A 27,885-nucleotide genomic window follows, 5' to 3' on the forward strand; every position below is an offset into this window, starting at 1 on the left:
TAATATATAATAATAATTGATTTTATTTTAATGATGAAATACTTATACGTGAAATACATAAATAATTTTTTAAATCATGATCAACATGATACATATAAATATGAAAATAATTATGATTTAAGCTTATTAACTAATAAAATGAATGATTTAAAATTAATTTCTCTTAAATTAACCACTTGTTCTGCCAGCAATACGATAGAACACAGGACGTCTATTACGATTCTGTAGTGGTCGAAAGTTGTTATTCAAAACATTACCGTTGACATCTAACAGAGACCAGAATTTTTGTATTTGTTCACGAGCTATGGGCAGGGCACCAGGAAACACATGCCAAGTAACTGATTCAGCGCAATTGGGTGTAGTTAAAGAACCACTATAGGTAAAGAATTGTTTTGTATTCAAATCACCCAACATTTGACCCAAAGACAAGCGACCAGTTACGCTAACAGAGGATTGATAGTTGACAATGACAGGCAGTTGATTAAAGATTCTATTTAAGCCGGGGTAAAGACGATCAGGTACCTAAAGTAATTAAAAGATTTAAAGAAATTGTTTAACTATTTATAGCGAATATTTAAATTACTATTTAATCTATCACTTACATTGACTATTTTAAACATAACTCCTAAAACAGCTAAACCATCTCTATTGCGGGCTGCTTGTTCCATGGTGGCATATTGAACATTTTTGTGAACAATATGCATTTCCACATCAAAACGACGATTGTCAATAACATGTTCCGATCCCTTAGTTGTTGCCGAACCCCAATGGAAATGCACTGCCATGGCTTCATATCGATTCCTCAAGAGGCCACCCGTGATATAGGGACGTTGACCATTTGTTGTTAAAGGCACTGTGTACTCCACTAATGTTAAAATATAAATAATATTTTAATAAATTAATTTATTTCAACAATAATTTAGAATTTGCTGAACTCACCTGAATGACCATTATTTGTTAGATTTAAATTTGTAGACAGCGGAACGTCATAATTGCCGAATCTTATGGGAGCAATGGGCAGAATATAACTCTAAATGATACAAATAGGTTTTGTTTATTATTCAAAAGTTATTCAAGTTTTATGGTATTATTCAATTATAGTTATAATTGAATAATAATGATAATTTATAGTATAATTGTAGAGTTTAAATATGCGTAACGGGGGTGGAACAGAAAAATTGTATGATTATGAAAAAAAATGTGTGAAAATTATTGTTGTTTTAACTTTTAACGAAAATTGTTCACTAGTAAGTGCAGGTTACTTCATATGTATGTATAACATACATATGTATATTGTAATTTAATTAATTAACAAGCAACGGTAAATAATGTTTACAATTGTCAAACGATTAGTCTTAAAATAGATCAGATAAACTGTTAACGTTTTGTATGAACATTAGGTTAATAACCAAAATTAGTCCTTATCAGTACGTTGTAGTCTTAAGTGTTCTAATAACCAACTGGTTGGATCTAATTCTTTTTTCTCCACTAATGTATTTTTTGAAATTAGAGTAAAACTAGTCGTCACTTTAGTGTTCCTTTTGTAAACGAGATTGGGCACCAAACTGAAGCGAAAAGATTCATTGCCATGTATTTCCAGCTTTCTAATTTATGCAATAACAATTAACCCATTTTATTTTGTTAGTATTATCTAAGTCAAATAAGTTGTATTCTATAATGCAAAAATTTCACATCCTAATAACTTCCAAAAAAGAACATCAAAATTACATCCTAGGAATGAATTAAGATGTTGTGAATTTGGAATCAAATAAAAAGAACATCTCTCCTATGACAAGCCTGTGTTAAAATCATCACTTCTTCAGGTCTTTTTCAGTACTTGCTTGGAGTAAATTCTACTTCATTTTTGCTTCTTTGAAAGTTCTTTTTTTGCTGGATAAACACATGGTAAAATAGCTAACTGGATTTCGCTAGGTTAAATAAATAGTTCGAGACTATCACCCCGTAATGCAGGGTAGCATAAAGTTTAATGTTATTTTTAACTTTATTTAAACTTAAACTAATTTACTCCAATTACATGTTTACATATGTAAAGTAATAGTTAAACTTTTTTCATCAGTTTGACATATCGTAATTAAGTTAACGGTAAAGACATAAATTTTTTGGGCTTAAGGTTAATGTAATTTTAAAATTTCCACTTAAATTATACGTATGTAACCTAGTTTTAAAATAATACACCCAACCTTTAATATAAGTTTAAATAACCAACAACCAAATTATATTAAAGTCTACAAACTTTTTAAATATTTAAAATCGTTTAAAATTAAATACAATTTTCTTATTCAAATGGGGCTGATAGTAGGGTAACAAATTATTCCAAAACATACATTTCGTAGTCATTTGAAAATAATAAATAAATTCTTAATTGAATTTCAAATGTGTTAAATTCTAAACAGGATTTTATGAATGCTAATTAGTTAAAACTACCAGTTTACTGACTGTAGTTTATGGCTCATGGAAGATTTAGAAAATTTTGGCGAAACTTGCCATCAATAAAAAAGTCAATAAAAACAAATCTGTTGCTAAGAATAAAAACAGATAGCTATTGTTTATAGCAATTAATATATAGACCTGTTATGATAAATTTTTAAAAATATAAAACTAATAAAATTATTTTAAATTTTCGGAAAATATTTCCGGAAAATTAATAAATTTTTTTATAAAACTTATTTAAATTTTTAAAATTATAATAAACATAAATAGGTATATTTTTAATAGATTGTAAAATATTTATGTTTTTAGCAATATTATGTATAAAAATTTTCCTACATAAATATTTAAACATGTTTTTTTTTTAGTAAATATATCCTTGAAATTCATACTAATTAATTTTGGTTAGTTTTTATTTATTTAAATAAATCTGCACAAATTAAATGGTTTAATGAACTCTTTAACTAGCAAGACATCCATAAACTTTTAAGCTAGGCCTCGTATTGGTTTAGTTTTTAAAATATGTCATTTTTTATATCATCTTTTCTAACATTATTATGCAAAAACGTGTTTTAAAAATTTTATTGAGTTAAAAATAAAATTTTGTTCGATCGAAAACACTTTTGCTTTTTTTTGTTTTATTTTTATCAAATCATTTCATTAATGAGTCAGTTGATCTTTTAGTCAGTCAAACGGTTAACAAGTGTCATTAACATATATTTTGCTGTTAGCATCTTCAAAAATGTATTTTATTTATTTAACACCGAGCATAATTATATATTCAAATATTTTATTGATAAATAAAAACTAAACTAAAAAAAATGTTTTTAAAAAACTCACCGTCGTGCTTCTAATGTGTATGGGAGACTGCCGGTTGCCATTGCACTGTGGTGAGTTAATGCCCCAACTTTGGGGGTTTTCATATGACCAGTCAATAGCACTATCGGGAGCTAAAAATATAAAAGAAAATAAACTGTTATACTTTCTTTCGCATATTTATAAAACTTATAAATTTATGTAAAAGTTTTAATTATGTTAATAATTATATAATAATGGAAATAATATTTGTTTTGAAAGATTAATTAACACTTTTGTTGATTAGTAGTTGCTAAATAATTTATTATTTTATATCGATGTACAGTGGTGGAGGCGTTGGCAAAATACGATCACTTAAGTAATGATTCGTAAAATGTCTAAAAATACATCAACTGTTTGATAAATATTGTAGGGTATACTCCTATCACATGGACAAGTCTAAGCATATGGAGTAGTCTACTGACTCCATAAAAGTATTACTTATTAAGTAAAATATTGTCTAGTCTATATACTATTCTATTAACTAAACTATAGTCTATAGACAACCCATGGATCTGTCTATAGAATAATGTCTGGACTAATTTATTGACTAACATATGAACTATTGACTAGCTTATAGACTAACCAATCGATTTAACTATTAACTAGCCTGTACTATTGACTAGTCCATATACTGTTCTATTGACTTGTCTATAAACTAGTCTATAAACTGTTTTATTGACTTGTCTATAGACTATTCTATGAACTCTTCTATTGACTTACCAATGGAATAGTCTATTGCCTAGCCTAAGGACTTGTCTACAGACTAGCCTATGCACCTGTATATAGACTAATCTATGAACTAGCCTATGGACCTGTCTATAGACTTATCTATGGACTAGTCTATTTACAAGTCTATGGACTAACCTAGATTAGAATATTTTTTTTTAATATTAAAAAAGAGAAAAAGTTTTTTATTAAAACACTTTTTTAAAATGATAAAATAAAGATATTTAATAATAACGTTAAATATTTAATTGTTTCTTTTTTTCTGCAAAACAAGAACTTATTTTTTTTGTAATTAAACTCTAAACATAAAAATAACAATATAATAAAACAGGAAGTAGTTTAAAACCAGAATAAAAATATTTCAATTTCAACAAACAGTAGCCAACGAACACCAAAACAATTAAAATTTTTAAATGTAGATTACTTCACATAAACTAAAAATATTTGTATCTATTGTTTATAATTTATTAACAATTAAGCTTTTATTGCAGTTTAAAAAAAAGTATTTAAATATTTATGTATTTCATTACCTCTGCCCACTGGAGGATATGCCAGTGGCAATAGTAAAAATAATTTTTGAACAGTTTGATTTGCTGCCACCATTTTACTTTTGCACTAAAGTTTTTTATTAATTATCTTTAATTCATAAAATTCCTTAAAATAATTGGATTTTATTTTGTTATTAAAATTTTCTAATCAATGATTTTTTTTAAACAAAATTTATTTGTTTGCTTATTTTTGCTAAAAAAAATATTAAATGAAGTTTTTTGATACACGCCAGACAAGTGACTAAAATGTATATCACCGGTCAAGAGATTTTATAGTCAAATTCATACAAAATCTTTTAATTTTATTTCACATGCAAATTTTTTGTTTTGTATTTTATTTTGTTTTATCGATTTGTTTTATTTTTGTTTTCTGTTATTTGTTTGTGGCCGTTAATTTAAAAAAAATTAATAGCATCTTTTATTGGTGGTATATTATGCATAATTTTTAAAATAAACCTTTAAGTTAAGTTTTAAGCAAAAGTACTCTCTTTGCAATTTCACTTTTATGGTTAATTGTTGTTCAAAATTAATGAACAAAACTAAAATTCTTTTTCTTTTTTTTATTTTGAGATTTTTAAGGACAAAGAAAAATGTTGTATTTAAAAGAAAACTATTAAAATTGAATGTTTAATTTTGGCTTAAGTTAAAACTTTATGGTCAAAATGTTTTATAAAAATAGCTTTGCAATAAAGTTTTATTGAAAGCTGTAAATTTATACTTTTATTTACAAAATGTATATGTCATGTAGGCATTTAAATATTTGTTTTATTTTCTATTATTTGATTATGTTTGTTTAATTCGATTATTATCTATTTTTTTTTGTATTTTATGTACTATACAATCACGCCTAGTTTTATTTTGTTTATTAAATTAAAAAAAAACTAACTTTATTTATATGTTTTAGTCATTAAATAGTTGCCCAGTTTGTTGGTAAAGATTGTATAACAAATTTTAAGAGCAGGTACCTTTAGTTTTTATCTAAAAATCTTTAAATTTTTAAAGAGCCCTTAAATCATTTTACGCAATTTAGTATTTCAATGTCTAAACACAGTGATTATAAAATTTACGAAAAAATACTATGGAAACTTTATTTTTTTAAATAAACTTTTTTGAGTGTATTATCCTAAAAACTGATTTTTGTAATATATGTATTTTTATTGAAAAAATTAATTGATTTTAACAACAAATAGAATGTAAAATTTTTATTTATACTTTCCACAACAATCTAATTAACCATTGTCTCAGGTAAGAATCGAACCCACCACCTACCGTATACCAAACTAGAACACTAACCACTAACCTACGGAGGCCATGACTTTAAACAACCAAAAGACTTCTGCCTGCACTTCGAAATGTTCTGATACCGAGCAAAATAAAAAAAGAACTTCCAAAGAAGCGAAAAAGAAGTAGAATTAACTCCATGTCATTATTGACAAAGACATAAAGAAGTAATGTTTTTAACACAGTCTTGTTATAGGAGGGATGTAATTTTTATTTGTTTCCAAATTCACTACATCTGAACTCATTCTCAGAAATAATTTCATGTTCTTTTTGGAAGTTATTAGGAAGTGAAATTGTGATAATATAGAATACAACTTAGTTAACTTAAATAACATTAACTTAAACTTCAAAGTTTAAAACAAAAAATTTTAAACAAAATTGGATTCTTTTCGCTTCTTTAAAAGTCACTTACACAGAAGGTAAACATATTCAATTAGTGCTACTTTTGAAGTGGTGATAAATGTTATTCTTTTGGAAGTAGTACTTCGTTTTATTTTTGCTAAGTATATGTACATATCATATATCAATATTTTTGGCTTGACTGTAGCTGTATTTTACGTTCGGACAATTCTATGCACGACTTCTGAAATTTAGGATCCTTCTCAAAATGATTAACGTAATTATTACACAAATTTAAAACTCACAGCTCTTGTATTAGTTCTTAATTTTATCGATTACGAATAAACATTATTATTTTATTAATAGTATTAATTAAAATACATAATATGTATCTAGATTTTTCGCCTATCATAAATTTAAAAATGTTGCTAAAAATAAAATAATTAATGGTATTTTTATTTAAATACATCTTAGTTATTTAATTATGTTAATTATGCTTATTTTAATAGCCATATATTTCAAAACAAGTTAAAAAATCGAATATAAACAAAAATAATTGCAGAAACCCCTAAATGTTAGAGTAGGTCACGTTTTTTTTTCTTCCAAAACGTAAAGTACTCTCTCGAGCACGTTGTGATGTTAACACCCTGTATAACGATGTCGTTTTTGTTAGCAAAACATAAAAATCAAAACAAAAATTAATATTTAAAAATAAATTAAATAAACCGGTTGTTAGCGAAAAAACCCACATACTAGAAATATTGCCCTAAAATTTAGACTTTGTATGTTACTTTCGGTTTAATATTTTTTCTCCTTTGAAATTTAAAACATTTAGTTTTTCTGTTTTCACTTCCGACTATTCCGGAAAGGGTATTTAGTTTTCAATCATAAAGCATTTGCCAATAAAAATATAAAATATTTCATAGTTTGATATATTGTTTAAATTAAATTTGTAAACAAGTTTGGCGTTGATTAAGTGGTTGGTGAAAAAGTACGGTTTTGCGTCAGCTTTTAGTGAGTAAAAAGACGAGTTAAGGAAAAACGAATATTATCGATATCGACGCAGAGTATGAGTAATATAGATTTAAAGTAATTTTTTAACACAGTTTACTTCCTAAAAATCTTTATATTTAAACTAATCAATTAGAATATGTTACAACTACTGTAAAAGCTAATTTGCTTAAAATAGATTTTTAAGTTTATTTACCTTTGTTGTTCGTTATATTGGCATTCATCTGTAATTGTCAAAATTAAAAAAATTAACCAAAACAACTTTAATAAAAACAAACAAGTATGAATAAATAAATAAATGTGTATGTTTGTTATATCAGTGTAAAGTGCAAAATTTTGTCTTAAGTAGGACATAATAGATCAAAAACCATAAAAATAAGAAATGATACTTTGACCTAAGAGCAAAAAAACAACAAGCCTATTATAATATTTTTAAATATCTATATGATAAACATCTAGTTTCTATATTTTATTCAAAACTTGACAGATCACGCCATTAAATTAATTTATATACCTTAATCCAAAATTTACTTAAAAATTCATTATATTTTAAAATCAAAACAAGACATTTTAAATTTACGTCTTGCAGTTTTAGATTTGTAGTAAAACTTTTCCATTTTGCAAAATTTTAAATTAATTTTAATAGTTCAAATTCAAAATCGATTTAAAAATGTTTGAAATAATCGCAAGTCATGCAGCTGTATTTCGTCATCTGAAATTTAAAATCGACTTTTGGTTTGAAAATGCATCAAAATATATGTTTCCCGAACTTTTAGAATCTAATATCAAAAACTCCTATTTTATTGACATGAAATTCATAAGGGCGTAACAAAAAATTAACCATTTCCACAAGTCAGATAAGGTTAAATTTTTCAAAATCGAATCATGTTTATAATTTTAATACTTAGGGCGGGTTTCTTACTACTCAGTTAAACTAGACTTAACATGCTGTTAGATTAAACTCCGAACAAATTCAGACTTTCACCGATGATTATGGTTTTCATTTATGGATCTAGAATCAGTTACATTGTTAGTTTTGCCAACTCTTCAGTCAAAAACATAAACAACGAACAACAACGCAAATATCACATTTGAAAATTTAAAATTTTAGAAAAAATATAAATAAAACAATAAAAGTTCTTATTTAAACGTTCAAAACCCTCAGTACTGCCAACTTTTCACTCAAAAATATAAACAATCTGTTTTTTTTTTCAAATAATACTTTTGTAAAATGAAAAATTTTAGAAAAATGATAAATAAACATTTAAAACAATAACAAATAAAGCAAAACAAATCAGAAAATTGCAATTTACATAAAATATTAAGTTTTTGTTCTTCCGAAATCATTGATTTTTTGTTTCTGTTAATTGTGTTTTCTCGCTTATAACTTGAGTTTAATTGGCCAATTACACTCAGTTAAACTAAGATAATAAGTAACTTTAGTGATAACTGAAAAACAAGAAACATATATTAAACCGGCTTTAACCAAAGAATGAAGATTATCTTTATCAAAAAAACTCGCCCTTAATTGTCCAATTACACTCAGTTAAACTTAGACAATAAGTAACTTTACTAATTACTGAAAAACACAAAACAAATATTAAACCAGGTTTAGCCAAAGAATGATCTTTATCAGAAAAACCCCCACTTAGGGCGAGTTTTTCTGATAAAGATAATCTACATTCTTTGGTTAAACCTAGTTTAATATATGTTTTGTGTTTTTCAGTAAACAGTAACGATACTTATTATCTTAGTTTAACTGAGTGTAATTGGCCAATTAAACTCAAGTTATAAGTGAGAAAACACAATTAACAAAAACAATAAAACAATGATTTCGGAAGAACAAAAACTTAATATTTTAAGTAAATTGCAATTTTCTGATTTGTTTTGTTTCATTTATTATTTTTTTTAATGTTTATTTAACATTTTTCCAAAAATTTTCCATTTTACAAAAGTATTGTTTGCAAAAAACAGCTGTTCATTGTTTATGTTTTTGAGTGAAAAGTTGGCAATACTAAAAAAGTTAACTGAGCATAAATTTAAAACTGAAAAACACAATCATCGGTTAAAGTCCGCCTAAATTTGTTTCGAGTTTAATTTAACAGCAAGTTAAGCCTAGTTTAACTGAGGAGTAAGAAACCCGCCCTTAGAAGCTTATGTGGCGGACAGTCGAATACCAAAGCTGCCAAACGGAAAAAATTTCGATTCAAATTGAAATAGAGAATAGCGATCACTAGTTGATTAAAGTTGGGTATCGATTTATTATTTCAGGAAAAACTAATGAAAAACATGTAGAAAAAAACAAGTGGAATAGTCCAAAATTAAAATTTTTATTTTCTTTTACTAACAATTTTTAGTATTAAATTTTACTTTTAGCTTTATTGTTCATATAATAAATTTTCTTTAGCTTTAAATTTAACACATAATTTGTGTTAAACAACAATTTAAAATTGTTTAACACAAATTGCAATTTAAACGCAAAATTAACAACTAATATTGTTGTAATATTAAAAATATTGTTGTAATAAATCAAGACTATTTTTTTTTTTTTTTTTTGTTTTAACAATAATAAGTTCATATTAACTATAATGTTATCCACAATTTTATCAATGAAATATTTTTATATGATGACTAACAAGTATTTGTTGATAATATATTAGATATTTTATTATAAGCAAGAAAAATGAAAAAGTCCCTTATTGCTTAGACTTTAACTATATAATATAAGTTGAAATAATAATTACATGAAAATTTTGAGATTAATTGTATAAAGTTGAAATTATGAAGATTTCGAAAATATTATCACATTTCCAATGTGTTCGATAATATGAAGGTTAATTTAATTCATTCAATATTTAATTTGATTAAATGACACATTTAAACCATGACACAGCAAAATTGTTGTGGTTTTAATCAAACATATGTTTGCATAATATAAATACTAGTTAAATTTAATTCCTTTAAAATAAAAACCAAATTTTTTATTTGTATTTATTTTATTATTTTATTCATAAGTTGAATTTAGTTTTTATGTTCAACATAGTTCAAGTAAAATATAATAAAAGATAGTTAAAATAAAAATATAAGTATATGCATGTAGTATGTATAAAAAGTAAATAAATTGAAAAAATAAAATTCATCATATACATAAATAAATTCATACCTTTTGATAGTATGTTACTTTTATAGAATTAAATTTGATATTTATTTTATTTTTTTTTTGTATATAAAATTAAAAATAACATAAACAATCTGTTAAGGGGATTCAATGTTTCAATTGTTTAAATAAAAATGTGTGCATTTTAAAAAATGTAACAATTTATGAAATAATCAATCGATAAATTTATTTAAACTATGAAGCTCCTTATATGTAACTTTGCAATCAGTCGCCAGCTTAATTTAAGATAAATTATTTATAACTTTAAAAACAAATATTTGTCACATGTATTCAATACCACCATTTATCATCACTTAAATAAACATTTTTCAATCTAATTGGTAAAATTTAATAACATGAAATGTTTTATTTCATATTATTAAAATGCATTAATATTAAAATAAAAAACAGTTTAATCTCTGTAATTAGTTTTATAATTCTTTATGTCTTCTATTTTTTTCTTTACAAATCTGATGAAAAATATATACGATTTCTGTTGGGTCAGAAATCACCTACTGTGTGCGATATTAACTCAAAATTATGCTCCATACTGTGATCAACTTCCGGTATGTTATCGTCACGAAAATGTTCTTCAACATGCTCACAGAAAGATTCAAATGTTACTTGACTATCGTAAATTTTTCCACACATAGGACACATATTATTGGTTTCATCGGCTAATATTTTGTCCTGTATTATATTCAAGTGATTATTTTGAACCACTGGTATTATTTTAGCAGATGACTCTGAGTAAATAGTATTTAAATCATTAGCCGTACTGTTGTTGTATTTTGTTACATCATTTAAGCTCTCATCGGTTTCTAGACTTTTATCGGCCATTTCAGGTTTATGGGATTTCTTAACACATTCTGGACAGGGTTGTAGAGCTGAAATAATCATTTAACAAAAATTTATTTAAATTGTTTACAAATTTATTCCAATATTTTCTATAAATTTCCTCTATATAGAAAAATGTTTACTAAAAAAGAGTAACTCAAGCTTAGAAAATTCGGTGCTTTAGTAATGTTTTCAATACTTTTTGATATCAGCGCGGTACACCTTACTTATATACATATATTTTTACTTCCACTTACTTTTTAATAGATCAGTCTTTAGTCTCGTCATTAATCTAGTCTATAGTCTACTTTACAATCCTAAAGACGACTTTATATTATCGTCTTGTCTATAGTATAGTTTATTCCTGTCTGTTCTGTTCTGTTGAATTCGCATAATTTGTCTCGTTTTAAAACCGAGTACACAAAGCTAGTCTAAGGTATACTGAAAGTATAGTAAAAAATTTAATATTTTTTTTGCGTTTTTTAATACAATTCGATTTTCAGAACACCAAATTCAGTTTTAAAAATTTCTCGGTTTTGAAACCGATTTGATTTGCAAAACAGACATGATTGTCTAGTCTGTAGTCTTGATTTTAGACTTTTCTTTAATCTATTCTATAGTATTGCCCATATTCTAGTCTATAATTAGTCTAGGGGAAAGTTAGTTAATAAAAGTACTTTTTCTGTTAGAAGTTTGTACTATTTTAATAGACAAACACTCACCAATACGACTCTCTAGCAGTGCAAAAACTGAATTTAAATCATGTTGCTGTTTCATCGCTTCACGGCGCATCTCTTGCAAACCCTCCATACATTTTCGTGCCTCTATATTAAAGTCTTGCTCTTGTGATGATCCGTTAGATGAATCCTCAACATTTAAATAACCAAAACCCATAGCAACCTGGTTTACAACAGCATCATTGCCAGCACTTGACTGTTGTCTGCCACTCTCGTCGCCAAAGACCTCTAGAGCTACATCTGTCTCCAAACTAACATCTAACATTTCACAAGAACCACTATTATCGGCCGATAAGAGTTTATGTCGCAAATTCGGATTGGGAGAATGTTGTGTGAATGTTTTAGAGCGTATAAGATTTTGATTTGCTGAACCATTTCCACCTGATCGAGGACTTAGGCCATCATCGCTGGCTACCAAACCGCCACTATTGGAATTTGTTAGTGTGGTGTCTTTGTCCTTTACAATTTTTGTTTGATCTTTGGCCATTTGTGACAGACGCTGCCAGAGCTTGCGATTCTCAGCGGATACCATATTGATGTGAGCATTAAGCTGTACATTTTGTCGTTGCAATTCAGAAACCTGCAAACGTAATTGAAAATTCTCAGCCACTCCACCAGCATTGTGTGACGCATTGCTGTTGTTTGTTTTGGTGTTTTGTGTCAAGCGTTCGCGTAATTGTTGATTTTCCTCTTCCAATTCTGAAAGTCTTTTCTGCTGTAAAATGCAACGATCTTTCATTGTATCCAAAGCTACCCGTAAAGCCAAATGCTGCTTCTGGTTGCTGAGGTTTCCGGGTGATAAGGTATCCATAGTCGTATTCTGTTTTTATCACCAAATTAGAGTATGTTATTTTGTAACACTGTGTTTGTCAAACATTTACGCGTTTGATGCAATTAGTTTTTATTATTAGTAATTGTTTAATAATAAAAAAGGAAAATTTCCCTGCAACAAAAATAAAAACTGAATGTCAAACTTCATATAAAAAAAATAAATTGAATTCGCCTGTCTTTGGCTGTCACTCTTTGTTATTAAAATATTTCCATTGGTTACCGAGTACTTTAATAATCAACGTTGTTAATTTAGTGCTTTTTCGTATATTATTAAAGTTTAATTGCGATTTAAACGTTTTTTAAGTGAAATGTAGTGTAAATTAATTTCACTTGACTTTTATTAAATAATAAATTTAGTACCATTTAAAGTCAAAGAAATTGTTTTATTCTATTAAAATTTTGTTCAAAAGAAAAACAAAAAGTAGTTTTTTCTATTTAATTACATACATTAAAAATTTACATTTAAATATATAATTTTAATGCCAATTTTGTTATACATTTTAGCTATAGTTTTTGCACTTAGAAAAAAGTGACTATTTGTTTAAAAAAGTCGGTTGTTTGCAAGTCGATCTATATGTAAATACAATACATCTTTCAGCCAAATTAAGCAACGGTTATTTCCTTTTATTATAATTTTTTATATGGTAACAATTACATTTCAATAAATACAACCATGCTTTTGTTATTGTGTGAAAGCTCCCTCTGACGGGAAACGAATATATTACAAAAAGAAGAGAAAATAAATTACAAAAAACAAACACAGCTGTTTAGATTTTAGTGCACCGCTATGATTTTATCGAGTATTTCTTCAAATTTTTATAAATATAAAAGAAAACTAACTTTAATAAGAACATTTAGCACAAAAATTAATAAAAATGACTTGAAAGTGTTGTTTTTTGGTACAGACAATTTTTCATTGCCCAGTCTTAAAGTGTTACACAAGCATAATAATAGGTTAGTCGCAAGGGATTGTACAACAAATTTGTTAAAAATATTTATTCATAATTATTTTCCAGTAAAATTGAAAATTTAGCGGTTGTTACCTCATTCAAAAGTCCAGCTAATTGTGTGCGGCTGTATGCCGAACAGCAAAAATTACGTTTATATAAATGGCCAATCGTAGCAGAAGATTGTCATGCTTACGATTTGGGAGTTGTAGTATCCTTTGGTCATATGATACCTTCGCAAATAATAGAAGCATTTCCTTTGTAAGTTATTCTTTATTGAAAAGGCTAAAGAGATTAATTCAATTTTTCTCAATAGGGGTATGATTAATGTACATGCCAGTTTATTGCCAAGATGGCGCGGAGCAGCTCCTATTATTTATGCCATTATGAATGGTGATAAGGAGACTGGTGTAAGCATAATGCGTATAGAACCCAAACGTTTTGATATCGGTGATGTAGGTACATATTTAATAAATAACATTTATGAAATAAAATTTAATGTTTTTTAAATGATATTTTTTAGATTTTTGCCAAAAAATCTGTAACTATAAAAACAGATGTTTATATGCCGGAGTTACATAAAGAATTGGCAGAAAAAGGAGCTAATCTGTTGTTGGAAGTAGTAAAAGGTTGTCCTCAAACTTTGGAAAATCCTTTAAAACAAAATGAACAAGAAGCTACATATGGTAAGTTCCTAAAGCAATTTTTGAAAACTTTTACTTGATATTTAAATTTTAGCTCCCAAAATTACACCCGCGATAACGGAAATAGATTGGTCAAATATGACTGCTCAGGATGTATACAATCGTCATCGGGCTTTATACACTTTCAAAGCTTTAACCTGTAGATTTCAAACTAAATCTATAGAAATATTGGAAGTTAAATTACCACCCGCTACTGTAAAGTCAACATTTTCTATTTCATCACCCCCCGGATCTGTGGAGTATCGCAGAGAACGAAAATGCTTGCAGGTGAAATGTGCTAAGGAAACATTCGTGGAAATCTTTAGACTACGTGTAGAAGGTAAAAAGGCCATGAATGCTATAGATTTTAATAATGGCTTTTTGAAAAAGTTGTCAAAATCCGAAATGGAATTTTATTGTAATAAAACGGCTGTATCTTGTTAAAGTTATTAAATCCAATTTCTTTTACTTTTTTTCAATTATAATTAGTGGTTAAAAATGTTTAAAAATGTAATTTAAGCTAAGTCATTGGGCTTGACTTCCTTGGAATTAGAAGGCTGCTGTGTGGTTTTTTGCAAAAGATTTTTGGTGAACCACAAAGGCCTAGGTTTGGGCATCTCCACAATACGTTTGCCGTTTAACATTTCCGAAGGCTGTTCGGAACGTTCTCCTTCATATAAGACAACAACGTCTTGTTCCACTGGATTCAAGCCCAATTGTTGTTGTATTTGATCTTGCATTTGTTTAGTTTCTTCACGAACTTTGTTATAGCAATGGGGGCACAAAATACCAGCTTCATGATCGTGGCCACATTGATTGCAAGTACGCAAATGGGTCTTGACGCGTAATGGTTTCCAATTGTATTCTGGGTAACCAAATTTGCGATTTAAACGTTTCTCCACAGTGCGTCTGTGTTTCGGAACAGCCCACAGAATCCCATCACCTATAATGTCTTTCAAGGAACGTTGAGAATCTTGGGTATTTTGATTAAAACGACCGGCATAGGTACTGGGCATGCCCGCTAAGGCCAAAGCTAAAATAAATAGTTTTTGTAAAATTTTCTAGTCTTATGTGTGAAAAACTTACCAGGAAATCCAGAATTTTGTTGAAAAATTCTGGGCAAAAGTGACTCTAGACGGTTAATAAAGTTTGCCACATAAAACACCAAATTGCGCGACATTTTTTATTTAATTTCTTATAAATAAATTGAAAAAATTACTTTCACGCTGTTATTACGAAAACAAAATGTAGAAATAAAAAATTAAACAGCTGTTGACAGTGTTGCCAATATTTTTAAGAATTAAATAAGAATGTATCAAAGTGGGTAAAAAGGGTAAAAATTACAAAAAACATACTTAAAACCAAAGACAGTATTAAATAGTGTAGTATATTTTATAATTTGAATTTCGAACTGATTGTTAAAAAAAAAAAAAAAACAATGAAAATAAAACATTTTTGTTATGTTCTTATGGAAACTTTTCGATACTCGTAAATGTAATAATGGTAAAAGGTACAAAAATCATTATATCATAAACTGTAAAATTTGGAATTTTTGTTTCAACTATAAAATGTTCACTCTTAATACAAAATAAAAAGTAAAACCTTTTGAATAAAACTTAAAAAATGCTCCTGTTCAATATATATGTTTTGTTTGTTAATTTATAATATAATATTACATTAAATTTCTTTAAGGTTGAAAAAACTATATTAACATATGTCCATAATGAAATTTTTGTAGTATTATGTATGAATCAATAGTTTCTCAATACATAACTCCTGAATAACACAATTTAATATTTTTTTCGTTAACGATTTACAGTCTTATGCAAAAAAAAACCTTATTATGACCTTAAAGTGTACATTAGTTAACAACGACTTTTAGCTTAATAATCCATTATTAAAAAAGTATATGCAAAAACAGTATTTTAACTAAAATACATTTTTATGTTTTTTTATATTTGATGCTGGCAACACCATTATTTTATTCTGTCAATATTTTCATAATGTTGTATATGAACGATTATTAGTTCATTTGGTATTCGTGTCTAATATTATTTTTTTATGCTTTTATATAAAATAATTGTATTTAATAACATAAAAATGGGGTTGTATTTGTTTATTTAATAAAAACAACGTATAAATCAAATAAAACAACTAATGTAATAGCAAAATTATATATTGATTAAAGAAAGTAATCGAGTAACGTTTTCTTTAAATTTGCATTGATATTTTACACATCACTAAACTATTTTATAAACAAAATTTATGTTTTTGGCAAAAAGAAAAGAAAAAATATGGAGACAATTAAATTGAGTGTATCCATATTGTTTTTTATTTATTTATTTTTTTTATAATTTATTTAAAAAATTAACACAACAATATTTTTCACAAAACGTCAACAGTTATAAATTGTAATACAATAATGACATTTGACTTTAATATAGGTTTAAAGTACGGTTGAACCATTATTAACTTTCGTATATTTAACAATGGTTTACTACAGGTATTTTAAGCTAATTATCGTTTTTGGATATACTTTTATCGAATTTAGCTTAACAACGGTTAGTAAGCATGTTGTAAGTTTTTTTGCATAAGACTGTTAAACATTAAGTTTCCGTTATAATTAAAAAAAAGCTTTTCATCTTATTTTTATTGATCTGGCAACATACTTTCTCGTTGTCTTTGTTTTGTTACGCATATTCGTTAAACACATGTTCGAAAGTGGAGGAAATGGCAATCATATGTTGGCAAAGAAAAAAATTACGTCAAAAATGTCAAAAACCTAAAGAAATTCTTAAAAGTTCCTATTATTAAGCAACAACTTTGATAACAAATAAAATTTATTAAAAATCATAGATAATTATAAGAATTTCATCAAACATAAATGAAATAAATAACGAAATGGTGTAATTATTTTGAAAACAAATGGAGTTGAAACGTAAAATGTTTAAGAATAGCCGGAGAATTTTCGATTGAGGTATTGATTAACTTTGGATCAAGGTTAAAACGAAACTCTTGCTGTTAACCCCTACACTCTCCCCGCTAAACGATCAAAGGTAAAGAAGTTTTATGGTCATTTCTTTGGCAATCAATTGATACGCCTTAACATTCAAGACGATAAGTTCACATACAAGCACTGCAACCAAAAGTTATCCAACTCTAATGTAAAAGCGGGAGAGAGCGTGATTTACAAGTATACTCACCACCACATATTAAGCTGCTCTTTTTTGGGAACAAACAATTGCCAAAAACGAAACCTAGGCGCAGGCGCCTCTGCTGCGAAACAAGTTTAGCCAGTGTATTATTGCCCGCATGTATGTAGCTCTAAAGTCAAGCTTAACAGTCAACATAACAGACGTCGTATCTACCAACCAACCTACCTACCAATAAAGCATATAGCAAGCAAGCTGGCCAGTCGTCAGTCTGTCAACCAGACAAGCAACCAACTATTTTATTAAACTGAAGCTCTTAGGCACTTGCAGCTTAAAACAAAAAACACTTTGCTGAAGCTGTTGGAGCCAAACGCAACGCTCGATTTTGTTGTCTTTTAAGCCGTCCTTAGTCGTGTAAAAATAAATCTTTAAAAAATATTTTCAAATTAGACAAACGTTCATTTTCAGACGTTATGGTCAAATACTTTTTTCGAAAAACAAAAAAGTCATAACAAGTACCAAATAAAAAAAAAGAAAATAAAACGAAAATTTTAATTAAAAAAAAGTGCAAGTGTTATAAAACTAAAAATATTAAAATTTTTAAAATTAAAAATATTAATTTAAAAAATAAAACATAAATTTCTTTATAGCACCAAATGAAGTCGTAACAGTTTTAAAATTAAATAAAATAATTTAAAATTAAAAAATATATATTAAAAAAAGTTTAAAAAATCCTATAACCCGTGTAACGTTCTTAAAATATCTTTTGTTTACTTTAAACATTTTCCCAAAAAAAAAAAAATCTAAAAAAATATGGCCTGTTTAAGTACTTCCGGTCGCCAAGGACTGTTCGTGGCAGTCGGTTCGCGTCGTTATCACAATCAACGTTTTCTATGTCAACTTATGCTGCAACAACAAGAGAACAATCATCGAAAAAATTTAGGTGGATCTATGACAAATACTAAATGCTCCACTGCTACTTCAAGGTTGTTGAGCTGCACCACTTCCGCTTCCCTGTCTAATGCACCGTTACATTTTCAACAGCCTAAACGTTATTTTCATGGATTTAATAAAAATACAACAACTACTACGACAACAGCAACAAGTGTTTTCAATTTAATGGTAAGTCGACACAAAATGAAATAAAATAAAAACAACCGAAAAAAACAGCTTAAAATAAAAATATTACAAATAAAAACTAAACAAATAATTATGAAAGTCTGGTTTGGGTTTTTTTTAAGTTATATATTTGTTTTTTAAAGATTTTAAATAAATAGTTAATAAATTATATAATTGCAAAGTAAAGATGTTTTATTGATAAAAATAAAAAGAGCTAAAACTTTTTATATGTTTATCAGTTTCCTCATCAAATTATGTCTTTAAATAAATAACTTTATTAACTTTTGTTGTTGTATTTTTTTTAACAAATTCTCTTAAATATATCATAGAGATTCGTCTAATCAGTTTAATATCTTAAAAGTTAATTTTTTGTAAACCAAAGTTTTGGAAAAGATTTTATTTAAATAAATTTCTCCTCTTTGCTTTTTATATACCTATTCCATTCTAAAAAATATTTTAATTTATTTAAATAGCAAGGTATAAAACTGTATAAATCTATTGTTTAAGATAACAAAAGATTTCTTTAAAAGTGTGTTGTCTGATTTGGTTTTTGTTCAGCAAGTATTTGTCTGTGTAGACTTCTAATACAAAGATTTTTTTGTCGAAATCCCATTTTTAAAATCAACAAATAAACCTAATTTATACAATTGTGTGTAAGATAAATTTTTGTTAATTCTAGTTGACTGTTGATAGTTTTTTATTATTCAGTTATAGTAAGTTATTAATTTAACTTTAAACATTTTCAAATTATTTTTTATGAAAATTTTAAATTCTAATTTCAACTTTCCATTACTTTTTGTAATCGTTTTTGCATTATTTTAACCAGTCCACTTGCACAACAAAATTATTTAATAAAAGTTTCAATAAAAATAACATAACCATAATAAAAATATTAATTCAAAAAACTATTTTTTGAAAGTCCAATTCAACTTTTTAAATCAACATTTTAGTGTACATATTAACAAAACAATTTTGCTTTTAAGCTAAACATATGCCAATAATTTCCTTTTGGGGAAAATTTTGTGACATCTAATAGTCAAATTATTGGCACTTAAACAATTCGCAAATGTACAACGGACGGTTTGGCTTTAAAACTACAACGATGTTGTTTTTTGAAATTTTTAGCAAGAAAACCATAATGTCTACCTAAACCGAATTAACCCGTTTGAAACTTATCAACTAAAACTTAAATTAATCAATGAATATTTGTAATAAAATTGTTTAATTAATTAACTAAGATAATAATTCATTCACAGCTTTGTAAAAAATATTCTAGTTTTAAATCTTAGTTACACAATTATAAGCAAAAAATACTAACAGTATTTCCCCATGCAACGCCCAAAAAATGTCTAAAAAATATTCATAAACCATGTAAGATTTACAAGTTAATGTTTTTTTATAAGTGAGTTACAAAGACAAAATGCAATAAGTTCCACCACAAACTTTGAGGAAAAAAAGTGTCAAGTTGAGACTAAAACTAAAATGATTAAATTAAAAATTGGTCAAAGTCTAAAAGAGTTGTGGTGGTTGCATGGCGGCCAACACCGTCACACACAGTTAAAAAACCAAAAAAACACTGTAACGGTGTTTTAACTGTTAAAGTTTTTGTTATTCATACAACCAGCAATAAATAAAATATAAATAAATAAAAAGAAACTAAACAAAAACAACAAACACATGTTGTAACTGAAGTGTGTTGTTGCTTACCGTACAACTACTACCTACAACAACAACTTCGAGCAAAGTTGTGGTAAGTAGTTGTTTGCTTCAGTTGCAGTTTGTAAATGAAAGTGAAATTTATACGCAGCAACAATATTTCTCTTTATTTTTAATTTTTTTTTAGCTACATGTTGCTGTTGTTGTTAAAAGAATAGTTAATATATTATTTATTTAATACGATTTTGTTTTTTGTTAAATTTATAAAAAACTCACCTTATTATTTATTACTTTGCCAATTAGAAGCCTTGGTTATTTTTTCTATTTATTTTTTTTTTGCTTTTAAAAATTATTTTAATATTTCTTTTTGCAAAGCTTCAAGTACTTTATGTAGTTTATTATGTTGTTATTTTGTTTTCTTGTTTGTGTGTTTTTGGCGGCCTTTCTCTTCATTTCGTTTTCATTTACTTTGTTTTTTTTTTGTGCAATAAATATTTCTGCATTATGTAATTTATATTTGCAAGCGAAAACAAATGTTTAAAGGCAATAACATATTCCTCAATAAATTGTTTTGTTGATGTGTTTTCTTTTCTTCTGTCTTTTGCTTTTAAAGCTTTCTTTCATATGTTGTCATTTAATTTTTTGTATTCTTTGTTTTGTTCTCTAGATTTGTAAACACTCAGTTAAATGCACTTGAAAAAATTTATGAATTTATATATAATATTGTTGATTTTAGTTTTATTTTGCAACAAGTTTAAAAAAAAATATTGTCAGTTATAATAAACTGAATTTGTTTACAACTTCTAAACAAAAAAAAAAACTTTTTTTGAACTTTCTTTTTTAAGAAAATGATTCGTTTAAGACTTTCTTGTGCATTTCTTAATACAAATGGTGAACTGTAATCAAAAATAAAAAGTAAATTTTAATCAAGAATGCTTTTTTTTGTTGAAATATTAAAATGCACTTTTTTCATTATTTGCCCTTCAAATATAGATATCAGAATCTATATTGATAGTCAAGTCTCCATTTAATTCCTGATCGATGTATATTCTACATCAAGCCTTGTCCAAGAGTGCCGGGCGTGTCTTAATGAGTTGTTTAGACATTCAACAATTACCCTTGTTTAGGTTAAAGGACACGGGGACACAAACGGGAATGGCTACTCGGAACACAGACCAATTCTGTGGAGTCAAACTATTGGCCATAAAGAAATGCATATATGCTACATGGTTTATCTCAAAACTGTTGTTCTCATGAACTTCTTACGAGACATGAGCATACACAGTGGTCTCGCTTGGATCTTCATAGAATATCGTTTCAGTTATCACTGGTCACTGTAAATTTGGAAAACATGTTAGACGTATGGGTCTTCCATATAATGACTTTTGTAGAAGCTGTCAGAATGGGGAGGACGAAACAATTACTCATCTTCTTGAAACTATTCGCTATCAAACGATAGGGTCGTCGCACTTCTCTGAACTATCTGATCTATCAGATATTCAACTGGAGTATAATGGGTGTGAACTTAGTTTATCTACTTTAACGAATATTGTTTACGAAATTGTAAATATTTTGATATTATTTTGAATAAATATAAAAAAGGTTTTGATTTAGCAAAGTCATGTTTTTAATGATGCTTTTGAATAAAAAACAAAAGTATTTTAATATTGTTTATTTAAAGTTTATTAATAAATGTTTTAAAATTCATATAAACTGTTTATAAATAACCCTATTTAATTTTTATTAGCTTTTTTTCGCTTAAGTTCCACACAAAAAGACCGCTCATTATGTATAAATTAAATTCAAATGAAATAGAAAATATTCCGCTGTTACACAATACTTAATTAAAAATGAAGGATTAAAGAGATTTTAAGGAAATTTGTTATTATTAAGTGTTCCCGTAGTCTATGTAGTGCTACTAATAGACTAATAGAATAGTATAGAGGCTTGAAACCATCGATTCACCCCAAAGAAAGCAAAAGTTGATTTTATTTTTTGAATATTTTTAAAAAAAGTTACTAGAATACTTTTTTATATTAAAGAACACTAAATTTTTAAAAAAAGTTATTAAACAATTTATAGTATTTTCTTTATAATAATAAAAAAACAAATTTCAATTTTGTAACTTAATTAAGAATTGACCATGGCATTTGTAAGTTAAATAAAACTTTGATGATAGTTTGTTGAATTTAAATTATTTATTTTCTTTAGTACAGCCAACCAGCCAAGTTTAAATGTCATTAAAAAAATGTAATTTTATGACACTTGAACAGTATTATATTCATTCATTGTATGAACTTATTATGAAGTTTAATTAACACTACCTTAAACTGTAAACAAACAAAACGTATAACAACAACTATAATAAAATTATGATAATTTTTAATTTTAAACAATTTTAATGGTTTCTTGTTTTGGCCTCAATTTAATTGAAAGCCTTTTATTTTACAGGCGATAACATGTATAAAATACATTTATTAAGTTTTTTTTATTTAATGTTTGAATTATTTATTTGATTTCTTTATTTATAACTATGTTTATGAATAATTGACAATTTTAATGGATTTGAAATATTTCGGTTTTTTTTTTTAATTTTAAAATAAAATTATTAAATTGTTAAACTTTCCCATAAGCCAAAAACAAAATAATATATTTAAAATTAAAAAAATAAAAAACTCAAGTAGCTAAATGTGTTTGACACCACTTAACATTAAATATATATTTTAGGTTTTTATACAAATATCTGTTTGTCCTGCTATTCAGCTCAATGTTAAAAAAAATTAAAATTTTATTATGCAGTAGTTGTTGTTCATTTTTTATTCATATTGTTAAAATATATTTATGACCAAAGTTTGTTTGAATGTTTTGCAGGCATAAATATACCAGAAATTATTATTTTTTATTTAAGCTTAAAGTTTGAATTTTAACAAAAAAGAAAAAAACAAAAACAATAAAACAAAATTAAATGAAATTAAACGAATTCATCTATCATCAGTAAACAATAAATAAACGCAAATAGAAAGCGCACGTTCAAGACAAGACCAGCAACAAACTATGACCAACCGAAACATTGTATATTCACTCTACCTCCACCCTGGCCCCACACACATACTCATACACACAAAAGATCACCACCAATTCAAAATACCGAAAAAATAATCAAAACTTTTAATAAGTCAAGAAAAAGAAAAACGTCAAAATTGTTATTTTTTTTTTTGTGTTAAACACTTTCTCAGCCATTCATGTTGCTGTTAACGGTAACAGAAAATAATACAACAAAAATTATAATAAACAACGGTCACATCCCAGAGAAACAAAAAAAATTTATCTTTTAAATAAATTGTAAATATCGTATTTTGTGTCGTACTCATGGTGTTACAAATTTCTATTTCATTCATTAATTAAATGATCATAATAAAAACTGTATTTTTAAATTTGTTTATCAAAAGAAAAACAAACAAAATTTTGAATTTTCCAAATAATTTAAAAATTTTTATTCTGTCAGATGCATTTTTTACTAATAGTTAACATTTATATAAAGATTTTAAAAATCTTTTAGATAAAATCTTTTATTTATTTTTTAAATTTCACTTTTCATTAGATCACATCTTGTGGGAAAGTGTGTGAGCGTAAATAGGAATTTCTATTTTAAAACTTTATTTAAATTCTCTCTCTTCTTTAGTAAAAAATAACAACAACAAATTTAAATTTTGAGTAACTTTAGTGTTGTAATATGTTATCGATCTTGTTACAAATTTAGTCTCGCTTTTAATTTCTAGTCTAGTTTTTTTCAACACTTTACATGCGTGCTGTATATATTTTTCAACATTTAACATTGATATTTATCTCTAACTGTCTAGCTATCTCAACGATCATCATTTTATCTATAGGCAGTTAAAACTAAATCTCTAATTTCTTGTTTAAATTATTTTTTTTTTAATTTTGTTGTATTAGTTTTTTGTAGTATAGTATTGTTACTTTTTGAAATAACAACTTGTAGTCTACGCCTATTTTATATATTTTTTTTCATTTTCAAATTAGTTCCGATTAACACCTTAATGTAAATTGAATGGAATTAAGTTCATTATTTCGAAATTATTGATTTTTTTATTTTAGGCAATTTTGTTTTTATAATTTTATTTTATTGTTAACTAAAGCTGGAAGTCCATTCCACGCGTTTTCGCGTCAAAGCATTGTAAGCTTTTCTTTTTACACTTCAAGTTACATGCGACGTTATACAAGCTTCAATTTTTTGTTTTATTTGTAATAAACTTTACGTTTTTCTGCAGCATCCATTTATTTTTTCCAAGCATGAATTCGTTTTAATTTATTAAAATTAATTAATACGCTTTAAAAATAATCAATAGTCAAAATCAGTTGACATGTTCTTATGCCTCTTGTGACGCTTATAAAAGTAGAAAGAATATCTATTTTAAGCATTTTACGCGTCAAAGCTTTTGTACCTGTTTCTTGCAGCATACTAATACATTGATTCTACACTTTTGACAGACACATAGAATGCAAGAAAACATAAAACGCGTGCTATGGACTTCCAGCTTCAGTTTTCCAATATAAATAAATAAACAAATATTACTAAATTGTTTCTCAACTTGAAGTTTATCTTTTATCTCACTTTTTCCTCTATTATTGTTTACAAAAATATATTTTAATATAATTTTGAATTAAAAACTTTTTTATGATATTTTCAAATATTTATCAATATGCGTTATAAAATTCACATAAAATGTTTATTTTTTATCGCATATTTTTTTATTTGTTTGTTTCTTAAATATCACACAAAAGAATGTCCAGTTTGCATAAATGAAGAAATATCGTTATAAAATTTAAATAAAATATAAAACTCAGCAAAATTTCTGTAATCGGTTGTACGTCTGCGTTACTTAGAATTACTTTAAAAACAAAATAACTTCATTCTAAGTGAAATTGCAAGAACCTTTTTAACTCCCTATTTATATGCGAGCGTGGAAGTACTTTTGTGTTAAAATAATGAGTTAAAATGCTAATGAAGAAGTGGTTAAAAGGCTTTTTATTAGCAAATTAACTCATTACTTTTCAATGTAAGTTTTTCTTAGGTTGTAAGGGTGAAAATGTTAAAATTTAAAGATATTATTATAACACGTTGATGTCACCGAATGCAAGTACTTACCACAAATGCTTACAAGTAATTAGAAAAAAGTTGTCGTTTTAAATCACATATAAAAAGTATACAGCATATACTTTGTTCATGCTTCACAGGCAAGGAACTAATGTATTTATATAACATATTACTAGTAGGACCTTATTAGCGTTCTTCTAGTATTACAGACAGTATGTAGTAGTCATTGAAAAGTATGTTGTTAGGTAAGTAATTACAATTGAAAGTCATTAACTAGTTTTTGCTGGGAATATTTCATTATTACTTAACTAAAGAATCAAAAAACACTCAGATTTTAAGCTATATTGTAAAAATAATATTATTTCTTTCCATACATAACATCCCAGCAAAATTTTTACTTACCCAGTAAGTAGGCAAGTAATATTGGAGAAAAGTGTAAGTAATTACTTTTTGGGTGAATAACTACTTATTACAAATCTTATTACCCGACTTTCTTTTAAACTAGTTTTAAAGTTGTTTTTTTATGTTTGCTAGTTTATTCTCTTACTCAATGTCCCATTAAAAAGTAATTTTATCATTCTATCTGGAATGATTTCCACTCAAATGTAAATATCAACATTTCTTGAAAAAGACTTCCAAAATCGATTACGGTTAGAAATACTAACTAATTCCTTATTGGACATACGCTACAGACAATTGACTACAAATTCTATTAAAAAAAATAATTTATGTCATTGATAACGACAACTCATTACCAAAATTTGAAAATATTTTATTGGGATACTTACATACATGACATTTTGTTCTTTTACTTTTGTGGTCTATTGACTGTTCTGGAGAATTTACTTGACTAATCCAAGTTTGTGAAGTATGGATAGGTCTATTGATTAGTCCATAGACTATTGAATAATTTATTTACAAGTCTATTGACTAGTCCAATGACTATAAACTAGTCTTGTGGCTGGTTCAAATATTAGTCTAGTCCATAGACTAGACTGTTTTATTAAGTATACTTTTGATTTACTAAATAGTGATTGACATTGACAACTAAGCAAATGTTAAAGGTATGTTAAGAAATGTATTAATTTTGCACAAAGACATATGAATGTATTCTAATTCTGAGCTACAAAGCGTATGAGTAATTTGAATTTTATAACATTAATTATTACACTTAAATGTTTCTTCTAAATAATTAAATAATAAAAGTTTTAAATGTAAAAATATTGCTCACGTTTCTTGATTTAATCATTTTAAACTTTAAATTTATTATTTACCTTAAGTTCTTTAAAAGTATATAATATTATTATGATTTTTTCTGGTCATAATTTTAATAAAATTTCACTTTCATGCAAAAAAATAATAAAAAAAACTTGCTACCTAGATCTTACTGGTATACGAATTAGCACTTCCATATTTAAATCTGCTGTTATTCATTAAGAAGTCAAACAACACTTGAAATGTGTGCAAAACACTTTCACCAGTTTTTTATTATTTTTAAACTTTAACAAAATTTGTTGTCCAAAATAAAAAAAAAAAACTTCAAGGCACAAAATAATTATGGCATCTTTAACTAGATTTTTATTAAAATTTATGTTGCTTAGTTACAAAGAAAAAAATACCAAGTAACGTTTCTTAAAAGAAGAAAATTTATTATATTATATATTATATAATTTCATTGTTCTATGAATAAAACTACAAATTAGAAAATTATGCAGATATTTATGTATGAAATTAAATAAACAAAAACAAACTACTTACAAATTTCATAAGTATCTGTATGTCTGTCCATCTATTGGTATGTATATAATTGTAGTATTTGGCTAAATACCTCAGAAATATTTCACAAATATTTACCCTGACTTGTTAACACAAAAACATTTATTGTTGAAGAGGCTCTTTACAATCAAATAAATATATGTATTATGTTTGTAGATATTAGTTACTGGTATTGATGGTACTGAATGGTGTATCTAAGGTGTAGACATGGTTCCAAATTAATAAATACATTTTTTTTGTAAAGAGCAATAATTCGTATGCATATATGTATTATTGGCAGTTTGTTGTAGTTACAACATCTACTTATTATCAACAAACAAATTATGTACCTGCCTGTATTTTTAATCAAATACACGAGCCCACATTACACCTGTTTTATAGGTTTTGTTTTTCATATTTTAGTTTTGGTATTTTAACTTAAATATAACTTGAAGTTGAAGTTAAAGAGATCGTTAAATAAGCCCAACTAAAAGAGGTCTACTGCTATGTGCATATTAGAGTGTATGTAAACATGTACATTAACACAAACACACATTTATATAGTTTGAGGTGAAAAAAATATTTACCAAGTGTGTGCAGGCAGGGGTTCCTCAATATTTAACTGGATTTTATTTTAAGGTTTCGCTTTTATTTCGGCTATTTTTGTTGCTGTTGTTGTTGTTG

At 26.4% G+C, this 27,885-nt stretch overlaps 5 protein-coding genes across 5 annotated transcripts in view; 2 read left to right on the forward strand and 3 right to left on the reverse strand.

Annotated features, from left to right (window-relative positions):
- Positions 1-52: 52 nt before the first annotated feature.
- LOC111690587 (carbonic anhydrase 2) lies at positions 53-4,769 on the reverse strand. Its single transcript, XM_023453092.2, has 5 exons — positions 4,563-4,769; positions 3,289-3,398; positions 940-1,030; positions 603-865; positions 53-522 (listed from the first exon to the last, which is right to left on the reverse strand). Exons 1-5 carry the CDS (start codon positions 4,633-4,635, stop codon positions 169-171), a joined length of 891 nt encoding a protein of 296 aa, XP_023308860.2. The 5' UTR covers positions 4,636-4,769; the 3' UTR covers positions 53-168.
- Positions 4,770-10,784: 6,015 nt separating this feature from the next.
- Positions 10,785-12,941, reverse strand: LOC111690553 (protein spindle-F). The gene is made up of 2 exons (XM_023453057.2): positions 11,928-12,941; positions 10,785-11,255 (listed from the first exon to the last, which is right to left on the reverse strand). The coding sequence occupies exons 1-2, from the start codon at positions 12,751-12,753 to the stop codon at positions 10,870-10,872; spliced, it is 1,212 nt and encodes a 403-aa protein (XP_023308825.2). The 5' UTR covers positions 12,754-12,941; the 3' UTR covers positions 10,785-10,869.
- Positions 12,942-13,521: 580 nt separating this feature from the next.
- LOC111690544 (methionyl-tRNA formyltransferase, mitochondrial) lies at positions 13,522-14,862 on the forward strand. The gene is made up of 5 exons (XM_023453048.2): positions 13,522-13,727; positions 13,790-13,981; positions 14,037-14,175; positions 14,244-14,406; positions 14,459-14,862. Exons 1-5 carry the CDS (start codon positions 13,561-13,563, stop codon positions 14,845-14,847), a joined length of 1,050 nt encoding a protein of 349 aa, XP_023308816.2. The 5' UTR covers positions 13,522-13,560; the 3' UTR covers positions 14,848-14,862.
- LOC111690545 (39S ribosomal protein L32, mitochondrial) lies at positions 14,839-15,654 on the reverse strand. Its single transcript, XM_023453049.2, has 2 exons — positions 15,490-15,654; positions 14,839-15,436 (listed from the first exon to the last, which is right to left on the reverse strand). The coding sequence occupies exons 1-2, from the start codon at positions 15,581-15,583 to the stop codon at positions 14,919-14,921; spliced, it is 612 nt and encodes a 203-aa protein (XP_023308817.1). The 5' UTR covers positions 15,584-15,654; the 3' UTR covers positions 14,839-14,918.
- A 1,538-nt stretch (positions 15,655-17,192) lies between these two features.
- Positions 17,193-27,885, forward strand: part of LOC111690474 (all trans-polyprenyl-diphosphate synthase PDSS1) — a 44,079-nt gene continuing 33,386 nt past the window's right edge. Inside the window, exon 1 of the mRNA XM_023452950.2 lies at positions 17,193-18,677. Coding sequence (XP_023308718.2) covers positions 18,369-18,677 — 309 coding nt within the window. The 5' untranslated portion in view covers positions 17,193-18,368. The remainder of the gene's footprint in view (positions 18,678-27,885) is intronic.

This window comes from Lucilia cuprina, chromosome 4, assembly GCF_022045245.1.
Source record: "Lucilia cuprina isolate Lc7/37 chromosome 4, ASM2204524v1, whole genome shotgun sequence".
In the NCBI taxonomy this organism is placed as follows: domain Eukaryota; kingdom Metazoa; phylum Arthropoda; class Insecta; order Diptera; family Calliphoridae; genus Lucilia; species Lucilia cuprina.